General features: G+C 36.7%; 1 protein-coding gene across 1 annotated transcript in view; it reads right to left on the minus strand.

The window, feature by feature from the left end:
• The window catches only part of IL1RAPL1 (interleukin 1 receptor accessory protein like 1), a 338,817-nt gene extending 327,668 nt beyond the window's left edge, over positions 1-11,149 (minus strand). Inside the window, exons 1-2 of the mRNA XM_050712265.1 lie at positions 11,116-11,149; positions 10,773-11,052 (exon numbers count right to left, since the gene is read on the minus strand). Coding sequence (XP_050568222.1) covers positions 10,773-11,052; positions 11,116-11,149 — 314 coding nt within the window. The remainder of the gene's footprint in view (positions 1-10,772; positions 11,053-11,115) is intronic.
• Positions 11,150-17,869: the final 6,720 nt, after the last annotated feature.

Genomic DNA, 17,869 nt, shown 5'->3' on the forward strand with positions numbered 1-17,869 from the left:
TTTCATATAATGGCATGCTATGTTTAAACTACAGTAACTGCCAGTCTAGCTGATGGGGTCTGGCAAATGATTCATCTGAAAAGCGACAACAAAACAACAACAAAACACAAAACAACAAAAACAAACAAACTAAACAATACCAAAACCAATTCATTTACTTAACAGTGGGCATTTAAGACACCCAAACATACCCCATCTAGCCTCCTCAAACTCCAGGGCCATTTATATCATATTTTTGCAAATATCTTGGAGATGTACTTAGTGCCTCTAAAATAGTATAAGATGCTTATTCCTGTGTAACTAAATCAAGTCTTAGCTATCTATTTTAAGGTGAGCTAAATCAAGTCTTAGCTATCTATTTTAAGGTGAGCTAAACTGAGCAGAATGGGAATGACAGCAGAAAGAATGTAGATATTTAGCATATAGATGTTTAAACTGTTTGATATCTACAGGCTGTTTATAGACACAGAGGTAAACACTTGCATGACAGATCAAAATACAGTTTGAAATCAGATATTAAGAGTAAATTTCAAGATCATATAAAAGGTAAGAAGATGATATTATTGCTAACTATATAAGTTGGTTGTTCTGAATTCTGTTATAGGAAGCAAGAAAAAAAATCTATAAACAATCGTTGGAGTCAAAATAGTTTTGAAAATATTTACAAGTCATTTTAGTTCTTTGTATTCCATTTTCTCTAGTGCCTAGAGAAACATAATTTACAACTGACTTAAGTACCTAGTAAATGGAATTAATTGTATCTGTATTTTCTCTTTCCTCTACTTTGGCTAAAACAGCATCTGATAGGCCACTTCCTCCATGATGTTATACATCTTTCAGTCCTTTTCCAAGATGGATAAAATTTGTTACTAGCTGTCCTGGTTTCAGGTAGGACAGAGTTAATTTTCCTCCTAGTAGCTGGCAGGGTGCTATGTTTTGGATTAGGTTGAGAAGAGCGCTGATAACATGCTGATGTTTTACTTGTTGTAGAGCAATGCTCACACCAAGCCAAGGACTTTTCAGCTTCTCGCTCTGTCCTGCTAGTGAGCAGGCTGGGGGTGCAGCAGGAGCTGGGAGGGGACAGACCCAGGACAGCTGACCCAAAGTGGCCAAAGGGGTATTCCATACCATCTGACGTCATGCTGAACAATATATAGGGGTGGCTAGCCGGGGTGGGGGGCCGGCTGCTCAGGGATAGGCTGGGCATCGGTCAACGGGTGGTGAGCAATTGCATTGTGCATCACTTATTTCGTACACATTATTACTATTAATACTATTATTATTATTATTATTATTATTATTGTTATTATTTTTCCTGTCTTAATAAACTGTCTTTATCTCAACTCACAGGCTTCACTTTCCCGTTTCTCTCCCCCATCCCGGAGAGGGAGGGGGGAGGGTGAGCGAACGGCTGTGTGGTGTTTGGCTGCCAGCCGGGCTAAACCACAACACTAGCAAAGTGTAAAATGGACTAGGTGCTGTCTACAGTCTGAGGAAGAAACTGTTTCTTACTACAAATAATGCATATTAATGCATCCTCATTACATGTTCGGATTTTTTTGTCTTAAATTGCAGCTGTAAAAACAAACCTTAGTCAGATTTTATTATTATACTGACATGAGCTTTGAAGGTTTTTTGTTTGTTTGTTTGTTTGTTTGTTTTATTGGAAGTATTGTGACAAGAAGAACCATAGCAATCAAAGGGCAAGTTTGGTTTGCCAAAAGTATGCCCATGGATGGGGGAAAAAAACATACAACAACAACATCAACAAAACTAGTAAAATAGTAGAAGCAATATTCAGTTATTTGTCACATCACTGTATATCAGCAAATATCTCAGCAACAAAAGAATTATTAATAAAAGAAATCTGGCACATTTAAGGCTGTCCTTCAAATAATTCTTTAATTCTTTCCTCAAGCATTGTCTATGCTATTCCTGTAAATTCAGAGCCAATACTCTTTTAAGAGTACTAATCTCTGCCTTCTACCCAGTCAAATACACCGTTTTCTTTTTCTTTCCCAATATCAACATTACCTTATTCTCTATAACTAAAGGTATTATATATATTTTCGTCTCACTGTAAATTTATATACCCTTTAATGAAGTCATTAAAATATTACCCTTTTTTTCATTATATACTCTTTTATGAAGTCATATCTAAACCAACTCTCTAGATTACCTCTTATAGGCTTCAGCCTTGTTTTTATCTTGCTTATAAAAGTCCATCAAGACTTTGTACTTAAAATCATTACCCTACCCACTGCAGAGATCGTATTTCTCCTTTACCTAATCATTGCCATGCTTGCTTTGTTTATTTGTTTGTTTTTCCCCAGTGTCAGGTTCTCACTGAGACAAGCAAATAGCTGACATTTACTGTAGTTTAAAAAGCATGCATAACTTGTATCAATTTAACAATGAGAAGAGATAATCTGCTGACCTATTTCCCTCTTCTATATTAGGCATTTGCTTTGTCCTTCTGCAGTGTCAGAAAGACAGGGAAGAATGGAGAATGAACAGATTTCAATCACTTGATTTCTAAGAAGCATCAACTTCAGGAAAAACTCCTATCTTGTTCATTTCTAGGAACTAGCAGCTGTCTTCTCCATCTGTACAGGACATTCGATGTAAGCTCCAACAATACATCCTTTATACATTCCTACAATCGAACTGAAAGCTGTTTCTGCTCACCAAGGTATCCTTATAGTTTTAGTGAAAAATGTCATGGGTGCCTGGCTAATCTACTAAACATACCCTGGAAAAGGAGATAGATCAGACCTTCATCACCATAAGTTACAGATTCCTTGTCATGGTTACTGAACACTTTTGTGGAAGGAAAGAACCTTGGAAAAAGTTCAGACAAGCTTACAAATTGAGTGTAATAATGAAGACAGTTAGTCAACTTCCCTGCCCTCCACAAACCCAATAAAAGCAAGGGAGGAGACCTAGGAAAGTGCATCTCCTTTGAGCAATAAATGTTCTGAACTTGCACACCACTCCGAGTTCTTGACATTTGTACGAAGACTTGTAATGGTTGTTCAAACATTTAAATAACTCAAACAATTGTAGACATCTCCATTCTATTTTTTTTCCTGTTACTCCTTTTCCATTGTCCCAGCTTTCTTGCCATAATGCTATGACTGCTTATTTGCTAAAACAAAACTATTTTTGTGTGCATGTGCATACCAGTGCTCTAAACCAGCACCTCTGGACTTCACTCAAAAGCATCACAATACATTTAAATCAAGAAAACATGCAAATCTGCATTACAAACTACTTTGGAGTAATTTTTAATCTGTTTGCAGTGTTCTTTTTATATTAATTACTTTACCACTGTGATAATACTTAAAGGAATTAAGAGAATAGTAGGCACTTCTGAGAGTTACTTCTGTGCTAGTACATTTGGTCTTCACTGAAGAAAGCTTATTTCTCACATCCATTGTAAGTGTTCTTTGTTACTGACACAATTAATGTAACCAGGGAACCCATGCAGAATATTTGTTTTAGGAAAAATTGTGGTTTTGAACGTTTAAGAGGAATTGTTGTAATTATGTTAATATCTTAATTTCATATATTTTCTTTTTTGTTTTTAATTTTTGCTCAGATTTAACATCTGGTTGTTATCTGAACATTTACTGTTTTCTGAAGGAAAGTCAGTTTATATTTTATGGCCAGTGTCTATTTTAAGATAATCATTGGTTTATAAAAAAAATGTCTAAAGGAAATAAAATATATATATATATAAGCAAATATATATAAGCAGGGGAAACACCCTTCCTACAATAAGTCAGATTTTATAAATCGTTGGTACAATGAAATTATAAATTCTTATCCATAAACATGTTTTACATTTCTCAAGATGATGAAGAACAGTAATTGCAAAAAGCTTATGACAAATTAGTTGTATTTCTTTTATACTCACTATTTCCTTCATAAGAAAAAAGATTTTCTTACACACTATATAATCAGGATTTTTGATAATGGATTAAAAAATTGTGTGCATACATTCTATGACTATGTACAATGTATTGCTTTCAAGAACCAATAGAATAATATGTTTATAGAAAAATACATTTATTTTTAATTCATCTTAAAAAGAATAGAACAAGACTTTATAATATCAGAATGAATGCCAGTAATTCAATGAGTTACTGTGAAGGAGTGTTAGGTTGCAGAATGTGTTTAAGCAAACAAACAAACACCGAGAATTTTCTCTAAAAATAAACTGCATAAGCTGTTGTTTTAAATTTCATATTTCTAATCTCGTTTATTTCACAAAATAACTATGAGCTGATAATAATGCATCATTCATGTAACTGTAATTATTTTAACTAGCTGTTCATAAACAAAGTTAACTAGTTACACTATTTAAGCTATTAATGACGTTATTTCTCATAACTAAGTCTTACTAAATTACAGAAAAACGATAGTCTTGTATTTAAATATATATCAGTGCAGGAACATATCCTACCTAACATAAGAAGTTTATGCTCTGAGACATATCGTTTAACTCTCAGCTAGCCCTCTGTTTAGTCAGAAGTTGTACTCAATGATCCTTGTGGGTCCCTTCCACCTATGACCACCATTCCATCCTTCTATGACTTCTGTGATAAAATCAGAAAATACAACTGATGTGAAGAGATATTTAAAATACAGCTAAACAGCAAAGATTAAGGTTCACCCTAAAAAATGAGTTAGAAACACTGTTATGTTTGAAACACTGTTATGTTTGAAGCCTCTACATTTACATGTGAAAGACCATAGCAATGGTAACAAAGCTAAATACAAATTTTGCCAATCATCTGACTTTGCTTTAGCATTTTCTTTTATTTCTCTTATTCAGAAGTAGAAAAATCTATATGCTTTACTGTATTTCAGACCTTCCTTCTTCCTCTAAAATGATAGATTGTACAGGAATAATAGATATAGTTAAAGATTCTCAGGCAGATGTTTTTTTTAAAAAATTATTATTATTAATTTTTATTCCCATAGTTGTGGTTATTCCCAGTTTGAACCCAGCAGTCAGATTTTAATTTTAACCTTCAAAGATCAATAACATTAAATGAACTGCAGACAGTATTTTTATGGCTAATAAATACCTAATACATTTGTCTTAAGTTTGTTAAAAGATGGACAAGTTAATTCAGGAAAATTAACAGACATCTGTAATGTAATTTATAATACATTACTTTTACTTCTGTTGCTACTTATTTTTGTCTGGATCTTAAGCTTGGTTTCTAGCCACTCTCATGTGTCTGAACAGGACTTGTTTACCTGTATGTGTTCTTCACTAATTATCTCAGCTGACCAAACTAATTAATGTCTGTAAACATCCAAACACATAAGCTGTTGCAAATACTCAACTGCAGAAAAGTAAATAGAATACTACAGCCATCATTATTAAGGACAAATGGAAGACAAAGATGTTTCTCTCTATGCCTAAAGTGAGAATTTCTTTTACAATTGCAAAAGCAACCTTACTCTACGAAGTGATTTTTAAAGCAACAAAGTCACTACTAAGAGCATATTTAATTTGAAAAGACATCTGAATTACTACATATACTGTACAAGGTGATAAAGATGATTTCTAAGCACTATTTAACTGACATAGTAATGCAAAACTCTAGTTGAATAAACCATAAAAAAAAAATTTCATCTTCTGCAATTGAACCCATTGTAGCACCTTAATAAATCCCAATCCAGCCTTCTTCTTGGGCCCCATTGACCTGAGGTATTATGTCTGGGCTATTATTGGAGATACTATAATAAAAGTTTCCAGGAAGGGAGGAAAAAGATTAAAATGGTAAGAAAATACCAGTTTGACAGGAGTTACAGTATTTCAACTATTTTGCAACACTAAAGGAGGTAAAGTTTGACAGAAACTAGTACATACTGACTGCAATACCAGTTATGTATATGTGTACATACATATGTAAATAATTTATGGGAGCTTGTGTTTAATATATACATTAACTCTTTGTGTGGCTCATCTAGTTATAGTTACTTCCAGTATAAAGTAAACAACAAGCAACTGTGTGATGTCACAACCATGTATTTTGTTAATTCCACTTCCTTAAAAGTACAGAATATACAAGTTGCAGCACAACGGTAAAGTGCTGTACCTGAAACAAAACACGTTATTTTCTTTCTTTGAAGCACCATATGAGCCCATATATATTTATCAGTTAGCTTAGTCCTTGTATTGATAGCTGAAAACTGAAAGCTATTTCTGTTTGTCTTCATTTCTCCAGCTATGGTTGTGCAGGAGTTCCTTGATAATAAGACTCAGTATTCATGTTCTGAATTTCCTTATGGCAGCCAGCTTCCCATAGGAAGAAAAGTAGGGATAAGTAAATAAAAGTGAGAGTATTGCAAACAGTAATTAATAAGGATGAAGGTTCTTTCTTTGCTTCTGAAGTAAAAAAGAGAGAGCCTTCACTACTATCCTTAGGTTAATTTTACTAAAAATGTGAACTCTTCTACTCAATGAAACCCCATGATTCAACTGCAATATATTCATTGTAGAAACTTGTTTGGTCCACAAGCTAGCCTTTTAATATGGCTCATTTATACATATGTATATATAAATGTATATATGTACATACATATATATATTTATATATATATATACAGCCAGCATTTTAATTTCTACCCTTCCCGTGCAGTAGATACATTTCCCTTCCTTATGGTTGTCACAAGTATCAAAGGCACAGAACTGTGAAGGAAGGAGTTTGTGAACAACAAAATAGTTAGTACAGTATTGTCCCACCCCTTCAAGAAAGTCTGAAATGTTCACAACAGTTCTTTTGCCCATTTGCCCTTTCCTGTCTGCCATTAAATGTGCATCTCTTGTCCCTGCTCTCCTACTCAAGTTGTTGCAAGCACCACACTGAACATTGGTTTGTTACTGGGTACATACCTTAACTGAGCTTCTCAATTGAGTCTTAAAAACTAGAATACATCATAACATCATTCTGAAGGTGTTTAAAGCCCTCTTCATGAAAATTATAAAAATATTCCAATCAGTAAGAAAAATCATTTAATTTCATCTCTGCAATCTTCATCATGATCCTTGAAAGAATTATAGTTCTTGTTCACTAATCCTTCTCCAAATTTTTTAATATATTTTATGAGTATTAAAGTATAAAGTGGAAGCAGAGTTTAGTATTCTGCTTTCAGTGATGAGAGCAGAAGGCAGTTATTGATGTGAGACTTTTTGCTAGATATTTCTATAGCAATAACTTTGGAAGTACAGATAAAGTACATAATTTTTACCAGATGGCATCAATCCAGCCTTAAGGAAAGAGGAAGGAAAAAAAGGGAAGAAAAAGAAACCATTATACTACTGAGGAATTCAATTTGTTTATTTCCAACTAAAATATTAAATAAATGGTTACCACAGGAACATAAAGTATTCAGTTTTAAAGTTGATTCTAAACTAGCATTCCAAACTGGCATTCCAAACTATTTGAAGGTAACCTTTAACTGTAAGCATAAAAAACAAAGGAATATATTCCTTTCATTCTGAGAAGAGGATTGTATTTTCTACCAATACCCACCTTGATCATAAAATTGAAAGGCTCTGTCAAACAAAACTATATCCGAAACATTAATATATAACAAACACAGACTTCTGTGTACCAATGTTCAACAAACACCTGCGTGTTTATTCTAGTGTATCTCCTCAAGCTGAGAAGCTTTGTAACTTTTCATAATATTCAAGATCACAAGCTAATTATTATTTTTTTTTAATCCAAACTCACTCTACACATATGAGCACTGACAGCTGGAAATTATGTATGTGCTACAAAAGCAGTATGTATCTTAAAGAAGATTAGAAAAAGCCCTTACATACCCCCAGACTGAAAAGAAGTATATTTACAAAAAGCATGAATACAAGTTGACATGATAAAAAAATGTTAAAGAATGACTGATTATTATAATGAATCATTTATCTGTAATTGCTAGAAAGCCCTACATGAGATATTAAGGTTTTCTTTGTCTAAACAGAGAGTATTAATTATGGTATGCCAAATTGCATGATGGAATAACTGAATCATAAAATATCTTGAGTTGGAAGGGAGCCACAAAGATCATCAAGTCCAACTCCTGGGTCCCCAAAGGACCACTCAAAAATCAGACTGTATGTCTGAGAACATTGTCCAAGCAGTTCTTGAGCTCAGGCAGGCTTGGTGCCATGACCACTTTCCCGGGGAGCCTGTTCCAGCGCCCAGCCACCCTCTCAGCGAAGAATCTTTTCCTAACATCCAGCCTGCACATGACGCAGCTTTATGCTGCTCCTTCGGGTCCTGTCACCAGAGAGAAGTGATCAGCGCCTGCCCTTCCGCTCCCTTCATGAGGAAGCTGTAGGCTGCCATGAGGTCTCCCTTCAGCCTCTCCTCTAGGCTGAACAAACCAAATGACTTCAGCCACTCCTCGTAAGTCTTGCCCTCTAGACCTTTCTCCATCTGTGTAGCCCTCCTTTGGATGTTCTCTAGTAGTTTTCTCCTTTTGTATTGTGGTGCCCCAAACAGCACACAGTACTTAAGATGAGGCAGAACCAGTGCAGGGCAGTGCGGGACAATCGCTTCCCTCGACTGCCTAGCAATGCCGTGCTTGATGCACCCCAGGATGGAGTTGGCCTTCCTGGCTGCTAAGGCACACTGTTGACTTATATTCAACTTGTTATTGACCAAAAACCCCAGGTCCCTTTCTGCAGGGCTGCTTTCCAGCTTCTGGTCCCCCAGTCTGTACATATTGACAGGGTTGCCCTGCCCCAGTTGCAGAATCTGCCACTTGCTCTTGTTAAACTTTGCATTGTTGGTGATTGCCCGGCTCTCTAATTTGTCAAGATTCCTCTGCAAGGCTTCTCTATCCTTTACAGAGTCAATAGTCTTCCCAATTTAGTGTCATCTGCATTAAAATGGCTAAACGCTAAAACATCCTAAACACTTTCTCATACTATATTCAAGTCATTTATGAAAATGTTGAAGAGAACTGGCCCTAATACAGAGCCCTGAGGAACCCTACTAGTGACTGGCCACCAGACTGATGTAATCCCATTTACTATAAACCTTTGGAGTCTAACCCGTCAACAATTGTTCACCCATTGTACTTTTATTTTATTTTTTTAATCTAGCTGGACATTTTGTCCAGAAGGATACTGTGAAAACCAATACCAAAAGCTTTACTGAAATCCAAAAACATTACATCAGTTGGCTTCCCTTGGTCAGCTAGATGGGTGACCTAGTCAGAAGAGGAAATTACGTTTGTTAAGCAGGACCTTCCCCTCATGAACATGTGTTCTCTATGATCAATGACCACATTGTCCTTCAGGTTTTTTTCAATAACTCCCAGAATAATTTTCTCCATAATTTTACCAGGCATTGAAGTGAGACTGACAGGCCTGTAATTACCAATAGAGTGTTGCCATTTTCATGGCTACTGTTACACACTCATCCCAAAACATATTAATCTAAACATATATAAATGTTCTCTTTTAAGTAAGTAGCATAATGTGCAATATTTTGTGATTTTCTTATAAAGAAAGCCATCACCATCAGAAAAAAAAAAACATGAAGAAGAAACATGCTGAAAATGCTACTGAATTAATGATGTGATCCAAAATGTCTCACAGGTTATATAAAGGGCTCAAAGAACAAATGTTTAAAAAAAAACACACATCTAGTAAAAAAAAAATCCTTCACCACACACAACTCTGACAGCATTCCTTTCCTGCATCCCTTCAAATATAAAACTAGTAGACACTAAATTTCACAGGACTCTTCAGGTTCTGGTAAGATATTTTCTTATTTTCCTTGCAACATCAGAATAGTTTCATCACGCATTCCTTGTCTAGCCCCTCAGCTGCCTTACTCTTTCTCTTGTGTGTAACAACATCATTTTTACAGATATGTGTAGAGAAAAGAACAGTGCTTCATCTGTATGCCTACGAACAAAACCCAAATGTTTCAAACCTTTGAACAATTAGCAGTGACTCTTCTCTGTACCTCTTAGGTACAAATTCTAATTTGCATAATTTCACATCAAGTGAAAATCTAGCATAAATCTGTGTGACAAAAAACAAATTGCCTAGATGATCTTTTTGAATGCAAAGAGCTGGAAATAATACCTTACAGCAAAACATTTTAAAAAATTCAAAAAGTAGCTCAACACTTGTTTGGAAAGCAGGAATATGAATCTAGCCCCAGTTATGGTGATAAGACTTGATGCATCAGAAGGTTAAACCTTTGGAAGATATCTGACATGCAGCTTATATTATCAGGTTAAACAAGCTGTGATTATAGACAATATACTCCCATAAAAATTCTGAAGCTTCACCATAATGATACTCCATTTTTCTTGATGTAAGTACTTTATATCAAATGACAACTTTTTACAGGACAAAATGTACAAAAATCATTTAAAAAGAAACCCAAATGTGAAAAAGGAACTTTTAACTCTAAAAGAGTGATTGTTGGAGTTAAACCAGAATCAGACCCAACAACACAGGACCCAACATCCAGTCCCACCCACCTTATAAATTTTTGATGCTGCTATATATAAACTAAATTTAAAATATATATATATTCAAGACATTCAGCAGCAATTTCTAATTAAGCACAAAACAAAACAAAACTTCAGGGAAGGGAATAGGAAGAGGAGAAGAAAAAGGAACAAATTCAAAAAGTAATTTTCTTTGCACAGAAGTCTCACTATTAAGAGCCATGCTTGATATCTGTGCCATTAAAATGCAGTATATTAAAATCCAGTACCTTATCACACATGCATAGAGTCCGCTGTCTTGTACCACTGTTGGTCGGAACCAAATGGAGTCTTCCTCTTTGCTCATTCTAGTTCCATCAAAAGCTATTGGTTCCTCAAAATCTCCTGGTCCAGAGCTTTTGTACCACATCAAACTGAGTCCAGCACTTTGTGCTAGGGAGTAATTAGCTCTAATATATCCATAAAAAAGTGCACATTTTATACGAACAGGTTCTCCCACTAGAACTTGATATTTCTTGTAATCCACAGACCAGTCTGTGCATCCATCAACTAAAAGAGAGGAGAAAATTAAAAGAGATTACCAAACACATCAGTTTATATTGTAAGCTTTACTGTAGGAGAGTAGTGCCTTTGAGACAAAGTCCATTGCGTGATTAGCAGTAATCTTCTGATCCCTGAAAAATTAACTGTATTTTCACACCATTTATTTCTTGTACTTTTCTATGCAGAACAAAGTTAATAAGAGAATTTGCATTAAATGCTGATAATTTCTGAGATAACTGAGCAATTGTTCTTTTTGTTTTGTGGAACTCCAGCATGAGCAGTTATAAAGTACTGGAATTAAACTGATGTAACACGGAAGCCATGTGGTACACAGGGTGTCATAATCAGTGAATTGCATTAATCAAATAACTTCAGGATAACAATGTAAATTAAATAAGCATAACTCAAGAGATGTTAGGACAAGGAACTGTGGACTGAATCAAAAACTATGAAAGTCAGAGATGGATTTGAAGGAGTAGAAGCTGTCTTAAAAATAGGAACAAGAGAAAATGTGGAAAAAGAGCGTGCCAGGTTCTTAATTCAAATTCCTGATTTTCTAGAAGTTCACTGCAGATTTCTTAAAATTATTCATGTTTTTATTTTTTCCTGTCCCAATTAGCAATAATTTTATAATAATTTTCATATTCTTCACCTGTTGAATAATGTCAGACATTAATAGTGTTCCAAAACAACTGTTGCTCCCCCCCAAAAAAAAAAAAAAAAAAAAAAGCCCCACAAGATTTTTAATAAAGAATACCAAAACAACAAAAGGAGAATATAAACTTAATTCCTACAATGCTTTTCTTAACAATAGTTTACGGTTTTCATTTGGTTGGTTGGTTGGTTACTTGGTTTTGGTTTCTTTCTTTGTCTTTTAAGGTGTTAAGTGACGAAGGAGTGCTGCTGCCTGGCTGCAGGGCCCTGACTGGTGCATACGGACTCTACCCAGGCTGGGGGATGTGGCAGCTGTTTCCCATTTGCAGGTCCAACCTGTATCAAAGCTAAGGACATAGCCTAGAGACGCACAGACACAGATAGAGACGCACAGACACACTGACACAACTGGTCACACAGGCTGCCCCAGCCAAGGCCTGCTTCCTGCAGAACTTACATACAGGACTCAGCTGGCTGAGACCCGTTCCTCCTCTCCAGCTGGTAGAGATCAAAGTTCACTAGCGAAGGCACATACACAGGACACGCTCTAGGTTCACAAGCACACACACATTCAGAGATTCTTATAGTACTGGCACAGCCACCTAGCACCCATCTCCGGATCCTGAGCCCCATACCCACTTCAAGGTTGCCTACTCACTGGCTGGTCCAACTTGAAGTTTGCTGCACAAACACAGCACTTGCACCCTCGTGCACGCCACATTCACAGGTCCCCCTGAGCATACCAGCATGGACTCCCTGCCCACCTGATACCCCAGCCCAGACCCAAGGCCCTCACTACTCCCCATCTGGTCCAGCTTAAAGTTTGCTAGTGAATACCTCCTCCCCACCACCCCCCCCAGCAGATTGGCAAAATGCAGGCATATGCCCCCTCCAGCAGTGGCACCAGGCACACAGGCTGTGACCCCCAGCCCAGTTGTCCAGTTGACAACATGGAGCCCACAGTTGCCTCACCCATTCCGGTCCCCACAAGAACCTGGTTTGGGAAAAGACATTGTTCCCACCCCATGGCTGGGAGCAGAAGACTCCAATTGCTCTAGCAGCTGATGCTGAGACCCCCCTCTCTCCAGTAGCTGGCATCACAGGCCAGGGGCGTCCAAATCCCTGGTGTCTGACTCTAGTAGCTGGCAGCAATTCCACTTACATACAGAGAGGCCTCAACAGCAGCTGGCACTTAATCCTTGCAACACTCATGCACATGGGAGAGAATGTGTGAATATGCAGAGAGAGTTAAGAAAACATTTAATGAGAGAAATAAGATAGGACAGACTGGTGATCAGGCACAAGGCTTGGCCATACAAGTGCACTTACTGGCCCCAATTTAAACATGGGTCTTTTTCTAGCCATCCCTGCTCTTTGTTCTTCCTGCTCCTACTTCCCCTTGCACGCTACCGATGGATTTGAAGAGCTCTGCAGTTTCTACACCTTCCCAGTCTGGACACTGGAGTTGACAATCTTACCAGATGCAAGGTTCATCCTTCCTGGATGTAGTGCCTGTAGCATTTTAGCCCACCAATTAGTGTGACTAGGAGGTTTGTTTCTTGTGATTGTCTCCCCATTTAGAAATCCTGTCAGTCCAGCTGCAATAAACATTCCTACATTCTCACATGCCCTTATCAATTAGTCCGACTGGCCAGACTTGTTTTCCATCACTTCCTCCTTATTATCCCTTGTTGCATTGGAAAAACGTCCTTGCCAAATACTGTTAAAGGAGCAGACACTCTCGTTCCATATACCCTTACAGAAAGAATTTCAACAATGAAAATTCACGATTAGGTTCATTCATTTAAAACTTTGTTGTTCAGCATTGCCTAGCTAACCAGGCCCTCACACCAGACACTATACAGCAATCAGTACATCCGAAGGTCAATTTATTTCACCTTAAAATGCATACCTATGACTCATATAAATATTTGGCCTTTGCATTTGCCACTTCTCAGTGTTAAGAGCTTGGAGAGCTAACGTAGACAATCAGCTTCTGCACATTCACTTTCAGTTTATCTCACCATAAACTTATTTGCATACTGACTTTTATGGAGAACTCAAGCCACTCTGCAAGATAATCTAGTACTAGTATTTTAAAAATAGAATATATTTCCATCTCTTATTTGGCGAATAGCATGCCAGTTAGTAATTTTTCAGATTTGCATTTGCATAACACCAAAATACTCATTATACATAGCAAGATAAGATAGACGCAAACATATCCATACATCACTCTATACACAATAACCTCAGTTGATACAGTACTGAAAGATGGAGGAAAAAATATAATTAAAATAAAAAAAAACCAGGTCAGTCTGTGCAGTGAACAGAATTCTCGTAGTGAAATATAAATCTTTGGACTGTCTCCTCCTATGTTTACTTTTAAGGACAGGAAAGGACAACATTACTTCCCTTTTTTCATATTCCTACTCAACAGTCCCTAAAAATTAGTAAACTTGACAAGGCTCTAAAAAGATGGAGATGAATGCTTGCAGAAAGTGAAGTGAATGGAGACAAAACTGCAGTACTGGCTTCCCATAGGACTTAAGAAACTGACTTCCATTTATTTTCGAATTCATTTACATCTTTGATCATTTCATACTTTACCTTTCTAAAAGAGCATTCTCTCTCTGATCTGATTCTATTTCTCACTGCTTCTAAATCCCAATGCCAAAAATGAATTAAAATACACCTCTAAGCAGCATTAAATCGATTATGTAAGTTACCAGCTAATAGCTTCTTCATCATACTTGATTATCAAATTGTAATCTTGCCTTTCACTGTGTAATTAAGCTAGTACACTTTCATTTATAATATTAGGGGTTTTTTTTGTTTGTTTGTTTGTTTGTTTTCCCCTCTCAGGATATTTAGCTCTAATGGCTCTCTATTCCTTGAACTTGATGAATCCATGAATCCTACAATAATACACCACCTCAGTTTCCAGCCTTTCTATTTAATGAAGAATAAACTAAGCAGAGCAGATTTTCAACTATTTTCAACTTTTTTCAGCACGCTATTCCTGTACATCACATGAAGTCCATTTTATTAGGCTCAGGCAAAGAGCCTAAAAGGCATTCTATAGTCATGAAAAAACAGATAAAATATCCAAAGTTTTGCATGAACTAACATTTTCAAAGTTTCATTCTTGAGTTTTAAGGAGAATGTTAAAAATAAACTGAATATGTAGGAATTGCACTTACATTAATTCTCTGTGACATATTTATATGATATATATATTTGGATGATATTTATGTGGAAAGAAAATATAAATCAAAATCTCCTAAATTTATAAATTGTCTAATTTTTCACCTTAGTATTTCATATCACAAAGTAAAACCAACATTAGATTTTAATGTAACTATCTACCAAACTACTTAGTAGTTTGCTGGCAATAACCACATCAGTATGTCTCACCAGATGGATTAAGAGATCAACAATTTAAGCAAATATGAATACTAGTGTGCTCACAATATTATGGATTTGTATTTTATGTGTATATATATATATATTTTTTTAACTTGAGCTTTAGTAAAAGTTCTAATTTTGTTTGCTTGCTTGCTTTCTTGTTTTGTAACATTTAAATATCCATGACGTCATTTTTAGATATACAAAAACAGACAAGTAGCAGGTCATGATGTGACATTGGGCTTATGTGGCAGAGTTTTGGTAGCAGGGGGCGGGGGCTACAGGGGTGGCCTCTGTAATAAGCCAGGAGCTTCCCCACTTCAAACAGAACCAGTTCCATCCAGCTTCAGAAGGCACCTGCTGCTGGTCAAAGCTAAGCCCTTCAGTAATGCTGGCAGTGCCTCTGTGAGAACATACTTTTAAAAGGATGAAAAACACTGCACAACCGCTGTGAGAGAGAAAATTTGAGAGGAACAACCATGCAGCCCCACAGGTCAGTGCAGAAGGAGGGCAGGAGGTGCTCCAGGCACCGAGTAGCAGTTCCCCTGAAGGCCATGGAGAGGCCCCTGGTGGAGCAGGCTGTCCCCCTGCAGCCCATAGGTCCCAAATGGAGCAGATCTCCATGCTGCAGCCCATGGAGGAGCCCCCAGTGGAGCAGGTGGATGTGGCCTGGAGGAGGCTGCGGCCCACGGAGAGCCCCTGCAGCAGCAGGCCCCGGGCTGGAGCCTGTGGAGAGAAGCCCACGCAGGAACAGTTTTTGAAGAACCACAGTCCACAAGAAGGAACTAAACTGGACCTGTTCTTGAAAAACTGCAGCCCAATTGCAGCAGGCCATGAAGTGTCCATGGGAGGGACCCCGCACTGGAGCAAGGGAAGAGAATGAGGAAGGAGGGGCAGAAATGAAAAGTTATGAACCCCTATTACCTACCTTCTCTATGCCATTTGGGGAGGGGTAGGATGAGGAGGAAGTGGAAGAGTTGGGAAAAAAAGAATGCAGTTGAGCCTTAGAAGAAGGGATAGGTGTTTTTGATTTAGGCTTTTTTTTTCTTACTATCATACTCTATTTTTTAATTGGCAATAAATTAAATTAATTTTCCCCTAGTTGAGCCTGTTTTGTCCATGACAATAATTGGTGAGTGATCTCCTTGCCTTTATCTCAACCAATGCATTGTTTTCATACTATTTTCCAACCCCTTCTTGTTAAGGAGAAATGAGGGAGCAGTATAGTAGGCATCTGACAGCCAGCCAAGGATAACCCACCAGCGACAACTACAGAAGAGAAACCCATGGTGTAAAACATTAAAAAATAAATCAGAGATTTTTAATTATCCAAGATAAAATGAGGCAATCCATGTCCTCTTCAGAGAAATGACTTTGATCACATTCAGAGATCTTAACAAAATATTTGTCCTCTTTTCAGCATGGTCTTTCAAATGGAGTGAACATGACAACATTTCGCTTCATACTTAATAAATATCATACCTGTTAAACTTAGGCTGACACTGATGTTCAAATCACAACTGTATTAATCTTATCACAGCTGGAAGCTTTAATACATTAAACATCTTAGAGGAAATACCTCACGCTACTTCTCAGCCAGCGTACCTTCATCTGTTCTCCTAGGTGTTAATGCAATTTTGAGAGCTATAAGAGAAGTTCATCATTCTCATCATAAGACACAGACACCATTCTGGGATAATGGTGATATTTTAGGACGTAAATGTCTATCTATGCTTGAAATGCTCTATTCCATTGTAACAGGAGTATGAAGAGAGTCTTAAAAACACATAGAAAAATAGACTAGTCGTATTCTTCAAAATGAGATTACCGTAAATACTCCAACAGGTGATAGCATGCATGCACTTCCTACATACACTCTGCATGTGGTGCATAGAGTAAACATGCATTTTCAGTCTAGGAAAACTTGGAGGTATGAGAAACCTAATTGAAATCCTGATTTCCAACTCCTTGAAGCATGCAATTTTCAAAGACCTAAAGACTAATTATATTCAAGATGCCTTTTACGTTCAGAGAAATCTTTAGATTTTTCTATTGACATTGGTACCTTAAAAATGTTATATATGTATGCAGTTAGGTGTTCAACACCTGTGTTACTACCTTCATAAGCAGGGACAGAAAAGAGCAAAGGTTTAATGTTTATCCAGGCATGTTAATATTAAATAGATTGAGGGATTTCTATTCAATTTTGTGTTCTAATTGTAGTCCATTTCTATTTTGACAGGATTTTCTTTCTTTTCTTTACGTGTAGACAAGTATTTACTGAAGAAAAAAAATAATGCTTCCCTTTTTAGTTATTGCTGCTAGAGGCACACAATCAACATCTACATTTATGCTGGTGAAAAACAACTATGGAAAAGAAATTCCCTCAAGACTTATCAGATGTTTTTATTTCTATTGTCACATCATCAAGCAGTCAATCATCTTTTTTTTATTATTATTATTATTTTATAAATTGGAAAATTCAAAAGCTTTGAAATTTCAGAACTGCATTGAAATGAATGGTTTCAGTCCCTGATCTCTATTTTAATACGCTGCCAGCTATTGCTGCACATAACAACATAATAGAGAGATGAGGGTGAATATCATTCACTCAGTTACTTCTTTGAGTGATTTCAAGGTATGAAGTAAACCACACTACACCACTGTCCTAATAATGAGATTGTTTTGATGGATAAACAAGCTTCTCATGGGCTGTAATTTTTTTATAGGGCCCAGCACACAAAATAATTTAACATTTCAA

The sequence above is a fragment of the Cygnus atratus genome, chromosome 1 (assembly GCF_013377495.2).
Source record: "Cygnus atratus isolate AKBS03 ecotype Queensland, Australia chromosome 1, CAtr_DNAZoo_HiC_assembly, whole genome shotgun sequence".
Lineage (NCBI taxonomy): Eukaryota > Metazoa > Chordata > Aves > Anseriformes > Anatidae > Cygnus > Cygnus atratus.